The sequence below is a fragment of the Poeciliopsis prolifica genome, unplaced genomic scaffold, assembly GCF_027474105.1.
Source record: "Poeciliopsis prolifica strain line A6 unplaced genomic scaffold, Auburn_PproV2 SCAFFOLD013, whole genome shotgun sequence".
Lineage (NCBI taxonomy): Eukaryota > Metazoa > Chordata > Actinopteri > Cyprinodontiformes > Poeciliidae > Poeciliopsis > Poeciliopsis prolifica.
This window is the reverse complement of record NW_026562388.1, coordinates 11,189,138-11,212,856: the sequence shown is the minus strand read 5'-3', so window position 1 is coordinate 11,212,856 and position 23,719 is coordinate 11,189,138. Positions and strand designations below refer to the sequence as shown.

General features: G+C 38.0%; 1 protein-coding gene across 1 annotated transcript in view; it reads left to right on the top strand.

Moving 5' to 3' along the window:
- Positions 1-23,719, top strand: part of LOC129365281 (latent-transforming growth factor beta-binding protein 1-like) — a 103,469-nt gene that overhangs the window by 49,896 nt on the left and 29,854 nt on the right. Inside the window, 12 exon segments of the mRNA XM_055038405.1 lie at positions 49-151; positions 9,768-9,842; positions 15,110-15,232; positions 15,339-15,503; positions 17,119-17,397; positions 18,190-18,209; positions 18,414-18,450; positions 20,240-20,314; positions 21,170-21,295; positions 22,210-22,338; positions 22,518-22,637; positions 22,918-23,037. Coding sequence (XP_054894380.1) covers positions 49-151; positions 9,768-9,842; positions 15,110-15,232; positions 15,339-15,503; positions 17,119-17,397; positions 18,190-18,209; positions 18,414-18,450; positions 20,240-20,314; positions 21,170-21,295; positions 22,210-22,338; positions 22,518-22,637; positions 22,918-23,037 — 1,372 coding nt within the window.

The following is a 23,719-nucleotide window of genomic DNA, read 5'->3' as shown; positions in this document are numbered from 1 at the left end:
CGTATCAAACTTACTTCACAGATCTAACACAGCTGTATGTCATTGCAGTGTGACAAACCTCTACCAGGCCTAACCAAACAGGATGATTGCTGTGGAAGTGTGGGGGCGTCATGGGGTTTGAACAAGTGCCAAAAGTGCCCAACCAAACCAGGTAATCCTTCAGTTTAGAATCAGTCAGAATGAGTGCTTTAATTTTTAGAGCTTGGTTATATAACATGTTTAAATCTGATGCATAACCTGTTTTCTATACATTTTCAATATCCCTGCTTGTTTTGCTTGTTTCTCTAGTTTTTCAGAAATTAACAACTATTTTTAATAAACTTTTCGATGCCAATGTCTGTCCTTCATAAATTGTTTATCAAAACCCTTAATTTAATACAATGACTGATAATCGAGTTTAAGACTCAAGTTAAAACAATAAAGATTTCAAGACTTGCATTCTAAAGGTTCAAAACATGACTCAAACTCGGGATCAGGGAGCTGAGTCTGATAAATAACTTTGACTTTCCATTCAGATGTTTCATTCTAAACTTGAACTTGTCACTCAATGACTAAAAACTTGTGTTGGATTTGTGGTTTAAAGACTTGACATTTGACTTGGTCAAGAAACCACACTTTGACTTTCCACTAAAGACTGAAGACTTGACCTGAATTGACCCTTAATGTTTAAGGCTTGACTTAAACTTGCCACTAGAGGCTTGACTTGGTCTTACCCTTTAAAAATTGAGACGACTTGAACTTAACCATCAAAGATTTGAGGCTTTACTTGGACTCGGGCCTCAGAGACTGGAGACCTGACTTTGATTTGGCTTTTAGAGACTCAAAACTTGACTTGGACTCTTAAGTTAATAAAGACTTAACTCTTAAGTATTTATTCTTGAAAGACTTAAGAGACTGGACTTGCCTCTTAAAAACTTGAGATTTAATTTGGACTTGTCCATTGAAGACTTAAGTTTTGACATCAACCCTTCAAAAATGTGAAACGACTTGGAGTTACCCCTTCATGACTCAGAACTCAACTTTTATCTATCATTTGAAAACTTTAGACTCTATTCTTATTTACTTTTTAAAAACAAATGCTCAACTTTGATTTGCACTTTCTCAACAGACTTAAGACTTGCGCCCCACATACTTGAAATTTGAGTCGGTCTTCACCCTGAAATGACTGAAACTTGATTTTGACTTATTCTTGAAAGACTTAAGAGTTAATTTGGATTTAGCCTCTTAGAGTTGAGATTTGACATGGACTTGTCTCACAAAATTGTGAGTCTTAATTTGGACTTACCCTTTATAGACTTTAGATTTGACTTGGACTTATACCTCGAAGACTCAAATTAACTTTGATGATCATACATCGAACGCAATCTTTCTGAGACAAGTTTCTCACTCTTACATCCAGAGGTTCAACTGAAATGGTTTTCACTTTCATAAAACCAAACCCTGGCTGCAAATAAAAACACATTTAGCACACTGATGAGGTCCTGGCAGGCACACCACCCATCTTGTGGGCAGAAAGACCCAGTGTGGCCTTAACAGTGAGGAAATGAAGGACTCTCCGACTCGAGCTGTGGTAGGTTTGAGGAAAAGCAGCTGGGTGGCTGCATGCCGGCAGGCTGGGTGGGTGGCAACTCTGTCCACATTAGACGAGGGCTGGCCACTCGGTCTGACAACTCCAAATGGCATTGGGATTCACTATTTGTCCTTGCATGGAAGATTCATTTGTCTTACAGTATTCTTAATCATATTATGGCAATGCCTACATATGCACCATGCCTGAACCGTGTTTGACTGGACCTTAATCAGAAGCAGATACACGCTCTCTCTGTCTCCTCCATCAATAATGTCTATCCGTTCCTTCTTGGCTCAACCTCAGCCTGCCTCATTCCCGCTCTTTCTGTGTCTTCAGTGTGATCTCTTTTGGCTCCCAGATGTTTTCCTCTTCCCCTTCCTTTGATGTTTTGGGGGTAAAAAAAAGAGCAAATACCCTGATTGCTCCTTTTTGTGGCTGTTTTGGGGGAGATAACATGCTGTAGGCTGTGGGGTCACACGCAGGAAGACACAAAAAGAATAAAGAGAATGTTAGAAAGGAAAAATTTAAGTCAAAATGAAGTCATGTACTGTGTCCCAAAGGCCTTAAAGGAAAATTTAACATGAAAAATACTTTGAATTTCCTCTCACTGTTGTTCTCAGTTTGGCGCTTGAATTTATTATTAAGCTCTAGTACATTCTTCTTGGACCGATCAGGGTTCTTCAGTAATTGTGTAGTTTGGACACTAGAGCAGCCCCTGAAAAATGATCGTATTCCTTCATTTTTTTCACTCTGAATGTGTCAACTGTGAGGTTTAAGCATCGAGAGAAGTGTTATAGCCTTATGCAAGCCTCATACATCTCACATTGAGTATGTGATAATTTTGCCATAAAAGCTCAGCTTGTGTCTAGGCATGCAATGCTGCCATTGGCCAGTTTATTGCCAGCCGCAAAATGCACCAGTGACTGAGGGAACAGCATCTTTTTATACGCAAAGAAGATGCCGGTGTAAGCACAGTTTAATAGAGTTTGGGGATTTAGTTTTTCCTTCCTGTCTCCACATTAAAGTCAGCATATTTACGTGGGTTTCATGTGACCCACTGTTAGAAACTCATCGTATTCTGGGTGTGTCTGGGAAGTTTTGTACAAGCATTGCACAGCTCTTTATTATGAAGCAGGACATTATTCACCATTGCAGAAGAAGGATTTTATGTTGTAGTTGTGGAAATTGCTGTGGGTTTGTGTATGTGAAGGAGAGTGGTCATACTGGAGGTAAGAATGCCAGTCTGTCCCGTCTTACTGGGAGACGAAGCCTTCGGGAGCCAGGACCTTTAAAAGTCACATGCTGAGGATTCCTGCAGTAATGAGATCCAGATCAAGCAGAACAAGCTGTAGTTAAAGCCATCCTTCTGGCTGACATGAAGAGGTGGAGTAACAAAACAGGCCTGCACTTAGTTCCAAAATCGTTGTATAATTGCAATTTATGAAACTAGTACAAGTAGAGATTCTTGGACTTGAATACTAATAAAACATTTTTAGCAGTGCCATCAAATTGCTTTGGCCCAAGTCCGACCGAGCATGACTTCCTGTAAGCACACTGGCAACCCCTCCCTTACTGTACGCTTCACAGTTATTGGAGTTTCACAAGCTATTTGTTTCTGCATCTGTCAGTGATGAGTATCATCCTCCCTGTGACTCTCCCAAGAGGAGAGTCACAGCATTAGTGGGAGGCTTCACATCAGATGTCCTCAAGGTAAAAAGTAACGTAACCCACCCACAGGAGCGCTCAATTTTTCTAACTGAGAGTCATAGGGTTTATATTTTGCTTCTCTTCTATTTGGGCCTTTTTGCAGTGAGGAATAAGTCAACTGGCTTTTTTTCCAATTTGTACACTGCTGTCGTACTCATCCATTGCTATTTTGCACCTAAAGATAAAGATTTTTATCATTTCTTGTTTTTATGTAAGAAAATACCTTCTTTAATAAAATTTTAAACAATCTTTTCAGTTCAATGTTTACAGTAACAGTACCGTTTTTAATTTTTTACTTTTTATATGAAAATTTTCTTTCACAAGATTTATGTACAATATAAAACTTTCAACATTTCAGAGGAAAAAGCTGTATTGGGGACTCTGTTCTCTATGAGGTTCAGTTTGGATTAGTCAGATAAAGGGTAAGGGTCAACGGAGCGCCACCACTTCCAGATTTTCCCCATGAACTCATCCTTTTGAGATGTTTCATCAATTCCCAAAACATTCAATTTACCTCCACAGAGGGCCAGAGCTTGTGCTTCCTAATTGTATGAGCTATGATCAAACATGAATACTTGTTAACAGCCAAATAAGCCAAAAAAAAGGGGATTACTTGGCCTCTGAGACAGAACACATGCTTTGGAACAACTCCACGACAGCTTCTCATTGTAATTTGATAGAGACGTCACATGCCTCTGACAATATTTTATCCACTGATGTTGACATAGTGACATTCCTTCACAGCTAGAATGATGAGGCTATTAGCTGGGCAACAGCATGGCTAATCACGGTTGAGGAGACCTAATCGAGATGAGAAATTAATCCCATGAATATCTTCCTCCAACTGACTAAGTTAAGGAACAGGAATGCACCGTGGAATGCTTTCTCCTGGAAGGATCCCAGGTGGTTAATATTCCACAGTGAGTTGGAGATTATAAAGGAATGTGTGTCTGGTTCAAATGTGTTTGAAGTGGCTCACACTGTCATCAGTATCTCTGATGCACTTGGAAGTAAATTGTCAAATTATATGCAAAAGGTAATAATGCGTAACTTTATGAAAAGAAAAATAGCATGTTTTAGGTAAAGAGTTGGGTTGTTTATCAGAGACTGTTTGCTTCTGTTGTACATGTTTTGTAGGTGGACTCCACTCAATATGTTAGATGTTGGAGATGAAAAGATCAAACTAACGCGGCCTTTTGTGGGTTTTAGATTGTCAATGTCATCAAGGATGTTAATGTTAACTGTGTTTATCCAGCAGATAAACCTCAATTAGTTTCAATAGGAGGGACTTATTGAACACATTTCATACTATGTGGGTCCTCCTGTTTGGTAAGTGCTGCCTGTGACAGTAATTTCTGTTTTCTGCGTAAAAAACTTTATCCTTTTTTGTTCTAAAGAGAGTTCTGGCTTAAACTCCAAGAAATGAAACATTTTCTAGATGAGCTTTATTTGCCCTTTATTCTGTAATAGCTAGTTGGAGATCAAATCTTTGGATTGGATTCTAAGTAGATCTTGGCTTTGGTGTTGATGATTTTCTTACAAGGTTGCACCCCTGGGAAGGGTAAACGAGAGTGTCTCCTGTTTCTGTCCCGTGTTTTTATCCCTTCTCCTTCTTTCTTCTACACATTCTCAAGTTTTCCATCCTGCTAAGTGAGAAAGTGTGGTTGTCTGCAAGCAAGTCTCCTGAGAAGCTGGCAAAAAGCCCTGAGGCCTCTGATTGATAGACCAAGGCGCTCCATCGTCTTAGAAGAACAGCCTAAAAACTGGGAGGTCTACAGATACATTGCAATAAATTCTACTATTAAAGATTTCTGGACAGCTTGAGAGCACAGATTACCTAAATTCCCATCTCCCGTCTCAGTTTGCTGGTTTTCCCACCCTTATATGTCTTCTTTCAATGTGAATAGGCTGTCTTTTCATTCATAATAAGCTTCAGGGCCATTTATTGAAAAATAATTTATGTTCATATCAAAGCAAGACATAAAGGATTTCTCTTCATTCAAGTTGGCACAACACAGGCAAAGCAGCGCCCCTGAAGGAATTTGAATAACACTTTCAGGTCAGAGAATTTAAGCAAATATTACTGAATATTCTCCAGTAGAATGCACAACACAATTGAATGGAGACGAGAAATTAGTGAGGGGTGACAAAATCTTTTGTTGGACAAGGCTAAGTGGATAGACAACAATTGGTAGATTTTTGTCTGTCCTTGTTTGGGTCTGCAGTCTTAGGTGACCCTAATGATGCGCAACTTGAGCTCACTCTTGCAAACCGCTGCCCAAGTAGCTCTACATTTTCTACACAAATGATTTTAGATTGAAGCATGGGAACCATTGTCAAACTCAAGACTCAGCAGCAGGTTGGCTTTCTATCATTGCCATCCAGTCTGCCCATTTGTCCTCTAAACTCTGACATGGACGAGGGATATTTGTCTATACAAAAGCCCTTCATTGGATATTTCTCTTTCTTTATACCTAGTAGATCTCCAGGTGCTAAATCAATCAGGCCATCCCATCTGGCACCAAGAGCCATATCATCAATTTAATCCGCTTTCTTCTCCATGCTGAGGCTCGCTTTGAACCTCATTTGCAATTTGTATTAACAATCAGTTGAATAGATATACCTTATAAATTGACCAGAGTGTATGTTAAAATTTGATTATTGAAAAATAAAAACCTCAGGACCGCAGCTAAGCTATACCTGTGGATACATAATGCAGCCATATTGGATTTTAATGTTAGGTTTGGCAAGAAACCTCAGGGTTTCCCACTTAGTTTTTGACATCATGGGTCCTTTCTTTTGTTTCCCTCAAGTTGATATTTGGGTATTTTAGCTTCTCAGTAAAATGGTTTACATGACTCATACAGTTCAAGCAGTTCAATTTCTTGTCCTCCTCCTGCAACAGAACAAACTAAGAAAGGCCAAGTCCTAGTATGCCAGTATGGTGGTACTTGGAGGACCTAATTTTTACTGCAGGGATTTGCCATATAAGAACCATTGCTTTAAAATACTTGAATAATTGAAAACAGCAAGAACCCTGTATGTTTTTAGAAAAAAAAATAAAGGCAGTCAGTTTGAAGTCAGGTCATTGATGGCATCTGTGTGCTGAAGCTCAGCAGCTGGTTTTTGACACTCTGCAAACAAATTGCCCCCAGGGAGCAATAAATATGTACTGAACTGAACTCCAGTAACAGCCACTCTTAGGGCACACATGAGGAAATGTTAAGCTCCATCTGCCAAATAATATAGGGAAATAAATTTTAGGAAGCCTTTTGCTTCCTGAAAATTAGGAGCAAGTTTTTTTTCTTAAAACATTGAAGTTCCCACTGCCTGCAAAGGTCTTTTCCTACCTACTAATAAGCTTTATTGAGACACAGCGGCCTCCCCTACTGGGCTTCCCTTGGCACATGCATATTTCTGTCACTCAGGTCTAAATTTCCCTGATCCCATCGCTGCAGGAAGACATGCCCGTCGCTCCAACACAACAACTAATTACTCTGAATCCTCTGAGTCGGATTATCAGGGTGTTGAGGATGATGAGGGGATGGACGGACAGGATGAGAGGCATTACTTTGACACATCCGCCCCCACCTCTCACTCGCGTTTCAGGCTGCCTCCCTCATCATGACCCACTTCTGCTCCGTCAGTCCTCAGGTACACTGACCCTGCTTGGTCGACCGGGTCACAGCAGGACCATAACACAACTTCCAGGACCCTATTCCCAAAGAGCCTCCATGTGCCAGACATTCCAGTAAGCCCTGGTAAAATGAGACAGCATTGTGACAGATTGCAGGGTGTTATTTTACTCAAACGTGTTTGAAAAAGCTCAAAAAGCACTGATTGTTTGCTGTAAACAGTGTGGCTTTTAATGTGTAATGATGAAAGAAAATATGCCACTCTGTCTGGTCTTGTTAAGGATCCAGATGGCCCTTTACATCATTTAAATCCACCTATCTGTCAACATGTAGTCACAAACACCATCTAACTCTCCCTAAACACTCCAAAAGAGAAGAGTTGCATTCTTTTCGCTGGTAAATCAGTGATTGCGTCGTTTATGGCATACGTCAAGTTTGTTTTCTCACTTTGGTTGCCCTGGCATCAGATTCAAAGCAAGGCACTATTTTGGTCCAGTCTGTCATGGATGGGTGTGGTGGATACTGAGGGTGGGCTTTCAAAAAAAAAAGCAGGAATGTGAGGACTAAGAAAACCACATGACGTAGTCAACCTAAATAGGACATGCAGAATAAAGTAGATAAAAACCAAAAGGAGAACATAAAATTTGTGTTATGCATGTTTGGATTATTGATACATTTGATACATTTATTGTAATTTTCATTTAGGAAATTAAAGAAAATATATTGTCTTGATGCAATTCCATGGAAGCATAAATCTACACTAAAGAAGCATCTTTTTCTGCAATACCAACTACAAGACTTGATGGACGTAGTAAAATTTTAAGTCTCACTGCAAAATCTCAATTAGATTGAGGCCTGAACTTTGACTTGGTCATTTTAACACATGAAATGCACTTATCCAAACCATTAAATTATGGTTCTGGTTTTGTGTTTGTGTTCCTGATCATTTCCCTCCTGGAAAAGTTTTATTTTAATGAGTTCAACTGCATGTGCCAACTTTTGACTCTGTTGTCAAAATTGTTTCATAAAATGGAAAATTACTTTTCCAGTTTTATACTTTCTCAGTGAGCGTACTACGTTATAAAGAAGAAATACTTTTGTAGGGATGTAAATAATAATAAACTCCTGAGTTTGTGATGGTGATATGAATGGACAATAACAGTGAGAAACGTTTCTGTCTTGCTAAAAAGCCATCATCCATCCTTTCAACTCTTTTCAATTGTGCACATTTTCCTCTCAGAAATCAGGCATTGCATCTTTTATTATGAAATGCAGACAAACCTGTCATCTCAGTTTATTTCACAGAAGGTTCTGCTACCAATATTGATTCTGTTTTTGCACAGATACACAAAACTCTGCACATTCACAAGTCCCCGTCAAACATGCAGACACACACACACACACTTGTTGAAAGACAGAGTCAGTTTTTGCCTTATGGTAGTCACATTGACCGGTCTGTGAGCTAAATGAAGCATGCTAAGGCTTGACTGCCCGCCAGGCGAGCCATGTTTTCAGACCTCTGACATTGACAGCTGACCCCAACGAGGCATCAACAGACACTCTGGGTTGTTTACTCTGGCACCTCTGTGAACTTCTAATGTACACATCAGAATGACACACACCATTAGATTTTTGCTGTTCTGGCTAAAAAAAAAAAAAAAAAAAGAAAAAAGTTAAAATAATCTCTGGCCAATAATTGTACAGAAAACTGTAGGTCAGTCATCATTTTTTCTGTTCTGAGTTGGAGCACTATTTTAATATATATCATCAGTGTGGTCAATGATAAAGGTCAGGACTTCCTCAACACATTTCTGATTTAAACACTAACTTCATATTTCCTGAAGAAAGAAGACTAATAGATTTTTTCCAGTGGATGATGTCAACCATTGTTAATTCTCTTTGCTGCTTAGCTGCACTGTTTTATAAAATGTTACCATGGGAATCAGTTTTAATATAATTACTCTCTCAAGTTTTCTCAAGGTTCACATTTAGTTAGCAACCCATAGTCTTCCTGTTCCTCGGTTCAGGTAGTGGCTTTGCCTTGGGACGTTACCTCTGCACTTTTTCTACGGCAAGCCAAGAAAAAAGTTGTCAAAGTAAAAGAAATAGTAGTACAGAAAAGACACAAATGCATTGTTTTCAAAATGTTTATCCTGCTGAAAGGTGAACCTCTGTCCCAGTTTCTGGTTGGTGTCGTGTAAACCAGAGCACATTTTTCCACATGTTTGCTGTTTTCTGCATAGCGTGTGGAAAATGTTAGATCCTACTTCTTATGATTTTCACGCAACAATTTTCCTTTGCAGAATGACTAAATTTATGATGTGTGGAACTAATAGTTGTATCCTAAACTGTAAATCTCAGCATATTCTCAAAAGTTACAATGGGCAAGTTACTAATTTAAACTCTTCTACAACTTTATCCTGACATGTCTGCTGTTTTCCTCAGTGTTTCTGATGCTGTATGTTCATTAATGCTCTATAAAAAACATCTTAGACTCTTGCAGAATATCATAATTTGCAGTATATTGTAATTTATAATTTGCTAAACTTCTAAAGGCAACTGTTTGTACTGGATTTTATAAAAGAGGCTGAGAACAAAGGCACACTAAACTTTTTAGTCTTTTATTCAAAACTCCAAAACTATTAATCCCCTTTCTTTTACCTCAAAATTTATGAACTAATTTGTCTTGGTCTGTCACAATAAATCACTGTGAAATACACTGAAATGTAAGGTTATAATATGAAATGTGGAAAAGTTCAATGGACTTGAACACTTGTGAAAAACAGCAAACTGGCATATTATTGGTATATAGAAGTTTTTACTTGGCTAAGCTATGCCTTCTTTCCTGTTTACAGCATATGCAGTGATTGCGAATGGACAAGTGGAGTGTCCCAAAGGTTTTAAACGAATGAACATCACACACTGTCAAGGTAAGTCAAAACATACATTGAAAAAGTTGCTTTTGTGAGTGTAGATAGCCATAGTTCTAATTGCTATGCCATAGAAAGAATAGCAGCTTCTTAAAGAGACAGAGGCCCAATTTCAAGGTACCAATTACAAACTCAAATTTCTTTTAAGTCATGTTTGATATAAACAACATTTTTTATAACATCTGAAGAACATTCTTGATTATGTTATAAAAGGACACTATGTGCCTGGAAAAGACATACCACCCCTTTAGTAGAGTTTTTGCTGCATTTGGTTGATCTGCCGTTTATAAATGTTCCAAGAGAATAAAACCAGCGTGAAAGCCAGCAAAGCAATCCATCTGTATGTGGCAACAAACTTCAAAGATACCACATGCAGGATTCTCTCTCAGCATCATGGGGATGGCAAATTATCAACTGGCTTTATGGTCCGAGAGGCAGTAACCATCCACAGCTCTGTGGATAGTCCCTTGCTAAAATATTCAGAGCATTTCTGTTTGTTCATGGTCTTAGTAATTAAGCGATGTCCAAAAATCAAAGGAAGAACTACACAGCTTGATTTAATGGCCAACTCTGACAACTGATGTTGATGCATAGAATAAGAAAAACAGTCTGCTTAGAGCTGTGCCACTGACTTGATTAACAGTGTCATAATCCAAGGGGCAGTGCTTACTGAAGCCTATGGAGTATAATAACATCATGCTTCAATGGGCAGATTTGGACACCTCCATGAAAGATCTCACTATCTGGTTCAGCAAGTTCAACATGCTTCCTCATCTGCCCAGATTTAGGGATGTTTTCTTTGATATCCTGATAACAGACAACACTTCACATAGTAAGACCTTGCTTTCACTAGTGCAGATTTATTTTCCAGTAGTACGTTGTCCAGCCAACATTTGGTGAAATGTGTTTTTCTATTATTAATGCTTTTCTTTTATGATTGTTTCAAGCTGTTTCTTTCTCCCAGTCACTTCTGTTCCAAACAACCCATAGCTGACAGTTAGCCATAATATTTACTGAAATGCTTTAAAATCTCTATGCTGCATAGCTGTTGTGTTCTAGTTTCTCGTGTCACCCGACCAGCCAAAAGGACAAAAAAATGCTTCATGTGAGAAGTTTTCATTGCTCTCAGAATGGCGTTGAGCATGCCCAAATGTGGCTTCTATTTTCAGTTGCTTCTTGTGTGTTTTATTGGAACAGGGGAATGCTTGTCTCATATTAAATAATAGGCCTCATCTACTGTTGCTACAGGGGCTTTCAAAAGTATTCTTTCCTCTTAAAATGTTTCACTTCATTTCATGTTGGAACCACAAACTTAAGTGTTTTTTAGAACCACATTTTGCTGAAATCAGAGCTGCATATCTTTTGAGTTATGTCATCATCAGCTTTGCAAATCTAGAGATTTTTACCAAATATATTTGCAAAATGACTCAGCAAAACTTCTGGTTTGTAATGTGACAAAAATCTGGAAGAACTCATGGGTATGCATACTTTTTTAAACAATCTGTATGTGTGCAAATGCCCCAGTCACTGACATACTGCCTAGAGTCTGATGAGACAACCTTCGAGGCCTCGGAGAGCATTCTGACTTCAGAGATGATTCTTTGTCTTCAGATACTGTTATGGGGAAACTTGCCCTGCTGAAGTGGCCATTTGTTGCTGTGCTTGTTGGATGAAAGGCCCACAGAAATGCAAGCACAGGCTTTGTTGTGGGTAGAAAACTTGCACTGGTAGAGGGTCGTATTACTCATATGCCACATCAAAGAACACTTCATAGGAGTCTTACATAATTCTTTTGACATTTTGGATAATCTAAATAAAAGCTAGCAACAAATTTAAAACACTCACATTTGACCTTCATCATCGTAACTACTGCCTGATGTATCAATATTAATTTGCCTGTTATGTTTCCCAACGATGGCTGTTTGTTAACCACTGTTGACAGTTGTTAAATAGATGTCATTTTTAGATCCTGTTGTTTGTCTGGTTTGAAGCTTTCCCTCTTTTCATCTTTTATTCCTTCACTGATTAATTTCTGCCTTCCATCATCATAGCCATGGACTCCTTCTGTTTTCCTCTTATCCATTTTCCTTCTTCCCGTACTTTATTTACTTCTATATATATACATTTTTATATTTAACTTGCCCAATATTGGACAAGTTCAATATTTAAAACTTGTCCATAGAAATATATTGCATAATTTAATATGAACCATTTTATGTATATCTTAAAATAGGCGTGAACAGTTGAGACATCTGAAAATTGCATTCTGGAGTTTTATTTATTTATTTTTTTTTATAAAATATGTACAAGAACCCTGATTACACCTGATACTAGAAACAAAGAAGACTGATGTCACAAACTTTTTTGCTGCAGTTCATAAATAATCTTACAACTGACCGCATTTTCCAAATGTCAAGAGGAGGCGAGATGAAACAAGGTCACAGAAACTGTTTGACACTTGGTGAACATGCCTCTTCACTCGCAATTAGACTGTAAAAACAATCATGTTAAAAGCTACTTACACCAAGCATGAGCTACCAAGCGTGAACTCAAAACACATCTTGAAATTAGTTCTGGCCATGACAGGTTGTCATGAAAGTCACTTTCAATCCCAGTCTTCCTAGCAGCGGACTGTAACAATAACGCTAATCTGAGACCCGGCTGAACGGCGCATTAAAGACCTCATGTGATGATGGCTGACCTGAACTCTGACCGGATGCTGCTTAAACTTAAAGTCACTACAGCACCTGCACTCACAACGCTGACCAAAGGTATTTGTAGATGAAGGGAGGCCATCTCCCTTTTTTAATTGTCTTTACATCATGAGCTCCATCTGGACTTGTCCAAATAGATAGCTTATGCTGTCACAGACAGTGGTATATTTATGCTCATAAAATAGAAGCTGGAGGCTCAGGAAGAATAAGGTCACCCTTTGATTGAAAGCTTGGACCTTCGTGGAAATAAAAGAAAAAAAACAGCATAAAAGGAAAAGATAAAAAAGAAGAAACCACAAGAAACAAAACAAACTTTGCAGCATTCCTTGGATTTGCTCATTCCTCAGAATTTATCAGCCTCAAATCCCTTATAAGCTCACATTTTCCAGCAGGAAGCAAAACAACCAAACAAGAGCAGATTAATTAGAATTGGAGAAAATCTGTGGTGGCAGGCTGTCGGGTTGCAGTCATCAGAGCCATGGGAAAAGACCTAATGATATAGTCTTTGTTTAATACAGCAAAACAACAAACTTTGCCTGGTCCCAGTGGGACTGCATGACTAAGCACCTCAAATATGCCCCCCATACTCCTGCCTGGCATATCGACTGGACTGCATGCCTGTGTTTCATTTAGTGAATCAAGAGCAGACAAACACCTCCTTCAACTTTCACTTGTAAATATAATGTTGAGAAGCAGTTAAAATACAAGACATTATATAGGAGAGATCTTAAAAAGCTCAACAGATATTAGAAAAAGGTTAGCGCCAATGCAATTTTTTTGTGATTAAATTTCTTCTATCTTTATCAAACTGCATTCAAAAGAGAATATTGAACATTATTGTACCTCTGATGGGATCAGAAAACACTGAGGTAAACTTAGAGTTCTTAGAAATACCTCTATTTTTTGCATGGTTTCACTCTTGATTTGACAGTTTTGCATTAAAACTTATCCTTCAGTTTTGTTCTACAGAGCCTCAGTACATCATCGAAGCTGTTTGTGATTTAGAGATAATTTAGCAAGTAAATGTCTATATGTAATTTGTGAGTGGATTTATAGCAGAATCCAATGGAAGATTGTATTATCCCTAGACATAATTTTGTCATAATATCTAATATATCTTGCCTGTATCAATTACAGGTAAAATCTCAGTAAATCCTAATATTGGCAAATGGGTATTTTGCCTTAGAAATCTAATCATACTGTCAAACTCATATGCTACCGTACTTAGATTCATTACACACATTGTGCTGTATCTATTTTTGTGTACATTTTGATTATGATTCACAGTGAAAACCCCAAATTCTCTGTGGGATGCCAACATAGTATGCATCATTTAACTCACTCCTTCAGGAGTTAAACGATGCAATTCAGCAGCTCCAGGTGCTGAATTGCTACACCTGGAGTTGTAAAGTCAAGTTTCAGCTCAGGTTGCTTTAATAATGGTCTTCAGTTCAACTTAGTATTGGCTCTGATGTTTGTCGTCTTCTTTTACATGACTTCATTCATAGCTTTTGGGTTTTTCATAAAGGCCCGTTTGCTGGCCAATTAAGCATAGCAATACCACAGCCATTAAACAGGTATATTGCTACAGGTGCAGGTGCAGGAAAGGTCACTTTACACCACATTAAAGGGGGCTACAGTCCAGCCCCCTTCTTTTTCTCAAATTCAGCTAAGACACTTGTCAAATTTTCTAGTCAGAGAAGAAGCATTTGGGAAAGTTCAATTCAGAATTGATCAGAATTCACTTGTAGTTTTAAATTCTGGATGTATGACAGTGCCGCTCTAGTAGCATATCATGTCAGTAGGTGAGGTGACACACAGTGTAGCATTTACTTGTATTTTTGGAAACCTATCTAAACAAAATTGTGTTGATTGAATCCTGAAAACCATTCATATCCTTGTGTGGCCTGGGGAACATCAGAATCAAATTCAATAAATAGCTTGAACTCTCACATCATCAAATCTTCATCATGTTTTTCCTCATCGTCTGATTCCTATTGCTCCAAGGATTCATTCTCAACCAGAGCTGCCTAGGTCTGATTCTTGCAGCCATTTATAGTGTTATCAACCTATAAAAGGTTGATAACACCTATAAACCTATAAAAATATCAACCTATAAAAGTTTGATAAAAAGAAATAGACCATAGGTTCTTAATTTAGGGCTCTGTGTTTGAATGACTCCTCAGATATTCTTTACATGCTGAGAAGAAGCTTTTTTTTTGCTTGTCTCCACCTCATCATCACCCCTTTTTTGATTATAAACAACTGTATAACCGTAATGCTTCCAACTTTCATCGGCTCTCAACAGACTCAAGATCTGTTGTCAATGTTTTAATGCCTTCAAATGAAGTCTTTCCTTTGACTTTCATCATCTCTGCTGATCTGCAGGCACGAAAACTTTGTGTACTCCCAGTGAAGTACAGAGCTTTAAATCTGATGTATAAAGTTTATTTAGGAAGTTCAGTTTGAGTTCAGAAATTACTTAATGGTTTTTCCAGAATTAGAACGTGCTCTTTGCTGGATGACTAACAAACTGTGTTTTTCTTTTTGCAGACATCAATGAGTGCCTGTTGCCAGGGATATGTAAGAACGCTGAATGTCTCAACACCAAAGGAAGCTACAGGTGCACTTGTAAGCCAGGTTATATGTTAGATGCTGCCAGAAGCCACTGTGTCTGTAAGCATTGTTTTTTTTTCTTCAATCATTTTCCTGAGTCTAAACACAAAAAATGTTCCCTGATATGAGTTAGTAGAACATAATAGATCTTCTGACGTCTCCTCAGCTGACAAGGCAGTGTCTGACCACAGGGCCTCATGCTACCGGTCAGTGTCATCAGGAACATGCTCTCTGCCTCTTGTCAATCACATCACCAAGCAGATATGCTGCTGCAGCCGTGTGGGCAAAGCCTGGGGAAATGGATGTGATCGATGTCCTTTGCCAGGTTCAGGTGAATATGTTTTATAAGATTTTGCTGCATAACTTTCCGCTGCCTGAAAACATACTTCTCCATTTTTGGTTTTACTGTTCTGGCCATGAAACCCTATGCAAGGTTGAATGTTTTTTGCAGATATAAAACTTCACATGTAATATTATTCAATGATTGGTAGAGCACAAGCTACGAATATTTACCTCTCAGTCACCATTCTTCTGTCTGCTAGGCATGCTAACTATTGCAAAATTACTAAATGTGTTTAAAGTGGAAAAGGACCAGAAACATAACAGTTTTCATATTTTGGAGGCTACATAATGGTGGGAGTCTGCTACATGTTATCGCTCCAGCCCTCAGAGAGAAACCCTGCTAATGTACCAAAAGCAAAGCTACGCAGCAGAAATCCACTGATTTGCCAAGTGAAACATGGCGAGTAGTTGTCATCTGCCTCTCCTTCCAGATCTAATCTTCAAAGTCTCAGAGAGAAACTGAAGTGGTTTTATGAAGTGTCTGCTCTGCCAAGTGATTCCTGCAGATTGTCGTAGATGCATTTTTACACCCAGACCTCCATGCTGCTCATAGACGGATTATTTTAGGCAATGTTTTTGTGACTGGACAAGCTGTTAAAGTCATGTTCTGAGCAGAGCACTCGACTTAGTAACAGGAGATCTTTCATATTTACTCTACACTTTAAAGCTGATCTTCATCATATATTCCCTAATTTCCCTCCACTTTAACTTCATCAGTCAGTAGCCCATCATGTCCACATTTCCTTCATCTACGTCGACCGCATATCTGTCATTACTCATATCACTATTCCAGACTCTTCTGGCACAGAGTTGCTGGTTTCAGGTCAGGTAGGGGACACAGAGTGTCTCACTTGTAATGGATTCACCATTGCTGGGTTTTGTTGGACTCAGACACAAAGAGGTGCAATTTCCCTCCTTTTATCTTGCTGGCCAATCCCCATTAGCCACTCACTCTTGTGCCTCTAAACCAGCTCAGTTCAAGGGTCAGTCAGTGTTATATGATCTGCTACCTGCTTCACAATCATGGCTGTGTGCATCAGAGTGCAGATTTCACCCCCAACTTTCTAATATAATTTAAAAGCTTTTAGAACTAACAACCAACTGGGTCTGGGTTGGATTTTCACCTTACAATAGGACAGCATCACCTATCAAATCACGAGATCCAGATCAAAAGCATATTAATGTGTTAAATAACCTAATCAAAATCCGGACCTGAATCTGATGGAGAATATGTAACAAGACTACGGACGCCCTGTAAAAATTGTACCTTTGGTGAGAATTTTAAATACACACACATCATGGGATTGAATATTATATTCATCTTGGAATTTATTAAGACTACTTTGAAAATCTGTCTCCTTGTACAAAAATATGAAGAAGATTTGCGCAGCACTGGAGTAAATAGTCTCTCTATGTGATTTTTATCACATGGAGAGGCTATAAAGTATATACTTAAATGTGTAAAAAAGTATTACTCTCTGTTTGGTGAATGGCTCTTTAATGTGACTTTCAGCCATTCTCTGAGTTTTATTAGTACTAGCTGTTATTGCGGAGAAGATAGTTTTTATCACTTTTTGTTTGCGCTTGTCCTTCCTGTCCTGCAGACCACTTCAAGGAGATCTGCCCAGCTGGTCATGGATATACATACTCACGCTCAGATGTGCAGATTTCTCTCAGGCAGCTGGAAGATGATGAGCTGCAGAGTACAGGAGTGACTCTGGAGGAGCAAGAGCCTGAGTTCCCATCCTCCCAGCCTTCACGACACAACTACCCTCAAACACCTCTAATACCCCAATACCCTGAGACACCACGAGTCCCTCAGTACACTTTGACTTCACAATATCCCTCAGAGTCAGGACAAGAAATGCCTAAACTGCAAGATGGTAATTATTTGCTTTTTTTATGATTGGCCAAAGATCAACACAGTGTTTTGATTTTCCCACATTATTTTTTTTATGCAACCCAGAACATTTTTCAAAGTTGTTTTTATTCTTCCCCATCCATTAAGATGAAACCCTTATGGGCTTCACAACATCTCACAAATATTATGGACCAAACATCTATTTCCTCTGAATTTTCAGTGAATTTATATTCTTGGCTGAATACTAAAGAACTAGTTTCATTGGCAGCTTCAATTTTTTTTTAAATTTATTTCAGCACACAGTTCTATAAATATTAAGATATTTGTCTTCTTTATCAAGGATCTTCCCATCCTGAACTGTGTTTGCATTTCTTTAACTGAAGTATTGCTCAAATCAAACCTTGTTTTATGGCTTGGAACAGAAAATATGCAGTCACTGATACCCCTTGAACCTTTTCACTTCGTAACCATAAACTCCATTGTATTTTATTGGAGATTTATGAGCCAAATCCAACAAAAGTAGTGTGTAAATGTGAAGAGGAAGGAAAATTATACATATTTTCAGGATGTTTCAAATACTTAACTATTATACAATGCTGCTGTTTTGGTCTGTCACATATAAAACAAACAAAACCAATACAGTTTATAGTTTGTAACAAGACAAAATGAAAATATTTGCATTTATGCCTCCTTTCGCTAGATTATTTGTATGTTGTTAACTTGTTTTGAACAATAATTAAAGTTTCAGGAATGTTCCTGTTTGAGTCTGATCAATCTGTTTGTCTTTCTTTGTCTCTTTTTTAATTATTTGCAGATCTGGAAATTCTGATGCCGGTAATTTATTTTTCCTCTTTCAACCCTCTGGCACATATCTTTGAAATGCTTTTCTGAGGACAATAAGTGTATGCTGTGCAAGCTTGTTATGATTATGTAACATATTCGGACCAGATTGTGGTAGCTGCAGACACACCAACTTAGCAGACAGGTATGAATTTGAACACACTTGTCTTCAACTTTTAATATTTGTTTGTTTTCTAGCCGCCTGTTGTGACGGACTCGCCACCAAGTTATCCAGGTATTTTTTTTTTCTCCGTTTTCGTTTAATAATGCCAACATAATGGTGAAACCAAACCAAGCTGTTGTTTCAGGCCTCTCTTGGTTTGATTTAGTATTTGAGTCAGGTACAGACATGTTATTTGCTTGGTATAAATTTCCCCTGCTCAGGGGTTGCAGTCTCAGTCTTGTCTCCACGCCAGTGAAAACATTGACATTAGTCTGGAGTTTGCCTAAATAGAATGCGTCACCTTGATTCATTTTAGTTTATTGTTTTTATATGTTAAAAATAATATGTAATTTTTTTTACCGTCAAGAAATGAGTAACAACCTGATATTTTAAGAGACAGAAAGTAACACTTTATAATAAAGGTACATATCATATTTTGTGGTAAACTTTAAGACATGACTCACACTGATGTATTGCATGAATTAATGCTAAGATTGTATCATAAAGTCCTATCACTCACATACCTAATAAGCATTGTTCTGGGGATTAATTAGATTGCCTCTCGCGATAAGGTGTTCATTGCTTTGACACCAAATTTATTTATTTTTTTCTTAAATATTCCTACTAAATACTTTTCTTGGCTTAGTTCTTCATATTAACATCACGCTTTTTCTGATTTATGTTAATATTTTGATTGTGTCAGGCCTCCCTGATGTGCTGGAGACTTTAGTATCTGCATTTCTTTATAGAAAAGCAGATACTACTGTTCTGCTTTCCAATAAAAATAAATTTATTAGGACAACCTCTAACAATATAAATCTGACTTGGCACATAGATCTTTTAGTAATGAACTCAGATTTTGCTGCTGTTGATGACATTTTAATGCAAAAAAAAATTTAATATGAAGCTAAGACTTTCTTAGTCTTGCTTCATCTTTATACTTTTTTATATGGCTTATTGTTAAGGCTGTCAAAATATTATTTGTACTTTCTATATTGACATAACTTGATGCTAATTTAACTTCACTTATACTTACATATTTACTCTCCTTTTGATGTGGCTTGTTGATAACCAGTCAGTACTAACACTAGCATGTGCACTCTGGAGATGTTGATAATTCATATATGTTAATACTAACATGTCTGCTTTTCTGGATAATTAGACTATGTCAGGGTTCTGTTTGCTAAAAATGTATTTGTGCTGAAACAACCATATCAACTCTGGCGCTTTGTCATGAAATCACAACTTACTGTTTTTCATGGATAGTAAGTGAATTACTAGACTTTTACTTTCTTGTTTGGCTATTTACTGTCTTGTTAGTAATAACACAACGCTAACATTAATGTGAGTCCAGTCTATTGTCATCTAACTTGTAATCTTAACATAAGCTTATCAATGCTCTGGTATAGTATTACTTAACAGCAACTTATCTATTCTTCGTTTGATATGACTTGATAATTAAGCTATCCTAACACCAGAATGTCTACTTTCAGACAGGAAGCTGCAGTAGACAAACAGTCATTTCTGTAAAAATTTGAATTTTGTAAAATGTGAAAATATTGGCTCTAATTTCTAGTGTGATTTTATAACATGGCTTCATAATTATTATTATTTTTTTTGGGAATCATTATTTTGTTGATAAAATATGGATGATGTAAGGTCACAGAAATCTTGTAATGGTGGATGCAATAAAAGACAAAGTGTGAGCCTAATTTTATATCTTATCAGCTATTTCTCCTTCAGTAAAGCTATTCCTTTATTCATTTATGTTGTGATGCAAGAATTATCTTGTAGGTATTTTCTACGTTTATTATACAATGGTGTTGTACAACCTTATGACTTTCCTCATTATTTTTTGTAGAGAGCTCTCCAGACTCCCCTGATTTCAACATAAGGCCAGATTTAAAGGAAACAAGCCCTGGAGTTTTCGTCATTGGTAAGACATGAAGTAAAAAAAATAAAAAAAAAATACAGAAAGCAGTAAAAAAAAAAAAAAGCTCTGTCTTGCAACAGTACATACATCTTAAATCTAAATATGCTGATGGGAGGAGGGCTGCAGTGCTACCATTTTAAAAAAGAGACCAATTCTTCATTTTTTATGTTTTATGTCAACAGCTGGCAGACAGCGGGATATCTTATAAGACATTTTTGTAAGCTTACCCAAAGTAAAGCCAGAGAGAGCTTTATTTGACCCGTATTTCAGAGCCAAGTTGGCTTTGAGTTGATGTGCTTCACAGAGGGTAGGGGAGCAAGAAACCAAGAGAGATTGTGCCTCTTGGAAGGGTCTGTCATCACGAGCAGAAAGAGGCCAAATTTATAAAAAGTGGAGGAAGAGACAAGAAAGCGGGAAGAAGTTTGTTTTGCGGAAGAAAAGTTGTGATTGACAGACCGATTACAGGAGTAAGAAGAATTACAGATGTCATGCAGAGATAGTGCTTTTCTCCTCTGCCAGGAATCAAGTCATGTCTTGGTTTTATCTTGCTCGTTTTGGATGAAAAAAGTCAAGAATGAAGCAAATGTCAGTCTCGCTCGTTCATATTTCTTTTCTCTTAACTCTTTGTAAAAGCTTCCAACAGTGTTCACACCACCTGTTAGAATACTATACCGTTGTAAAACCACTCTCCTCATCCAAGACTCCACCTATAAACTACCAAAATAGTTACCTGCAGAGCACGGCATGTGTTTCTGGAATGCACTTTTTAATTTTTTACAGCCCCATTAATGTTGGGTCAGAAATGTTCTTGTTTGTTTTTTGGATAACTACCATGTACATATTTTTTTTTTTTCATAGGCATTAACAAGTGTGCTACTTCACCAAATATATGTGGGCATGGAAAATGTGTTCCTGTGCAGAATGGATACACTTGCGACTGTGATCTAGGGTTCAAGCTCAATGCATTGCAGAACAGTTGCATTGGTGAGTAACAAAGAAAGAGGTATGACTGCATCACTATAGATCTGAATATTTGGATATTTTACTCAGTTATTACATGTTCATAACACAGAGTGATATCAAGTCATACTCAATAAATTAGTTCTGATCTTTAAGCAGGTATCATAAAAACCACACTCCCCCAACATGCTGTTTTTTTTTCAATTCTTTCAAAGCAGTGGTTTTTTGTATTGCTTGCTCACATTTGTTCTAGCGGTTCTTTTCCTTCCACCCAACTTTTTTGGTACAGCACTCTGGGAAAAACCAGCCTGTTAAGGAATAATCTTTGTTGGTGCGCCAATGACTTTTGACGGGACAATTGTGAAATCAGCATGATTATGTTTCCAATAATAAGAAAGCCTTCAAGAAAGCTTTTATTACTCCTCTCCTGTAATAATCTAATTTTCTGAGGAACTGGATTTTAAGTTTCATTTCCCAAAATCATAAAAATTTGCAGAAATAAAAACTTAAAATACATTTTTTTTTGTCATGAATCTAAATGATACATATAACTTTTTAAATGGAATTACTGAAATAAAGTAACATTTCCATTCAACTGTAAATGGCACTGGGTAGGATTTAAAATATTTGATGTTTACCTGCATAAAGCCTTGTTGGCTTTGTCTGCTGTCATTATAACGTGAGGAAATTCTACAAACACTCATAATTTTTAGAAGCCTTGAGAATGCAAGCAAGCCAAAAATGAAAGGAATCTGTTTGTTTATGTTGATCCATATCATGATGCCTGTCAGCAGCCAAATGAGATATTGATCATTTATCTGACAAAGGGCTTGTCTGCAGCCCTGGCTTCTTTGTTGAAGCGCTTCAGTTACAGGACTTCAATGTGTTCACTGCTTCCCGCTGCAATCTAATGAACCCTTCACTTTTTCTCTTTGTAGATGTGAACGAGTGTGAAATGGACCCATGTGAGGGTAAGGGTCACTGCATAAACAGCTATGGCTCCTACACATGTCAGTGCCACAGTGGCTACAGCCAAGTGATCACCCAGAACAGGAAATTCTGTCAAGGTGAGACACAGTCCAGTCTACAGTATTACATATAAGGCTTCCAGTCATCATACCCAAGTCAGCTGTTAACTCCCACTTCAATGTTTCTGTCAGCATTGTTCATTTTACAAACATCCTTTCGTAATGAATGCCTTGGAGCATGACAGCCACTTTATTTTCTGCTCCCCATGATTTGGCAGACATCAACGAGTGCAGCATGCCCAACAAGTGCCAGAACGGCCAGTGCATCAACACTGAGGGATCTTTCACCTGCGAATGCAATGATGGCTACTCCAAATCATGGCGAGGCCTGTGTGAAGGTGATTTTCATGGATCAGCACAAACTCACACATGCAAAGTCGAGTTCATTCGTCAACACAAGCAAATCCTGTTTGTGCAACAAAACACATCTTCCTCCATTTTCCTCTGCTCAAAGCCAGGAGAACCATTCAGCTCCCTCCGTTTCTGGGGGATTATGGGTGGACTTATTTGCGTTTCTGACCTTACTACCGCTTTCTTCCATTTATAAGCACATTATTTGAGGAAACTTGTTGTAGTAACAGCTAAATCGAACAATGTTTTCGTTCTTTCTCTGAGCAGACGTAGATGAGTGCAGAGATCACAGCTCCTGTCCCAACGGCATCTGCATCAACACACTTGGCTCCTTCCAGTGCCAGACCTGTGACCGGGGCTTCAGCCCCATCGGTGGGAGATGTGTAGGTAAGTCAACCTAACACCCCATCAAACCATCAGACCACCACCAGCCCCCTCCCTCAGGTTCCTCAGGGCATTTCAAATTGCTTTGTGGAAATAAACTGGGTTTCCCCCTAAGTGCAGTAATTCCTTTCCGTGTTAGTTTATGATGATGTAACTCTTGCTTTTTGTTGGCATTGATAAAGTGAAAAACAACTACAAAACTTCTTGACTCCTTGCAATGCAGTGCAGTTGACAAAGTAGCGCGAGCTACTTTTTGAATTTTCAGCTTTGCGGCTTATTGCTCAGAGGGATGCTCTCGCTACAGATGTGCATGAAAATTTTAAATTAAATTAAATCTTATACTTCAGCTGAGTTTATATTGGATATTATCAGTCCTGTGTGGCACATTCCTGAGCTCATGTAACAGCCTAAAACCACATTGAATGATGGTTATATTGCACAGACTGATCGCAGTCCCCCAATTTCCTAGCTCGTTTAGTGATTCCATGTATCCTCCTAGCCTCTGCATATTCCTGTTATTGTTTAAACTCATTCAGCATATTATTGCTGATCCTTTTCATATCACCAGTTCCATAAAAAGATTGTTTATAGTACTTCAATTTGGGAGAGTCCAAATATTTTCTCTTGGCCAGAACCTTAAATAAACAGCATATTATTGTTGGAACATACCAGTGTAAATGTGAAG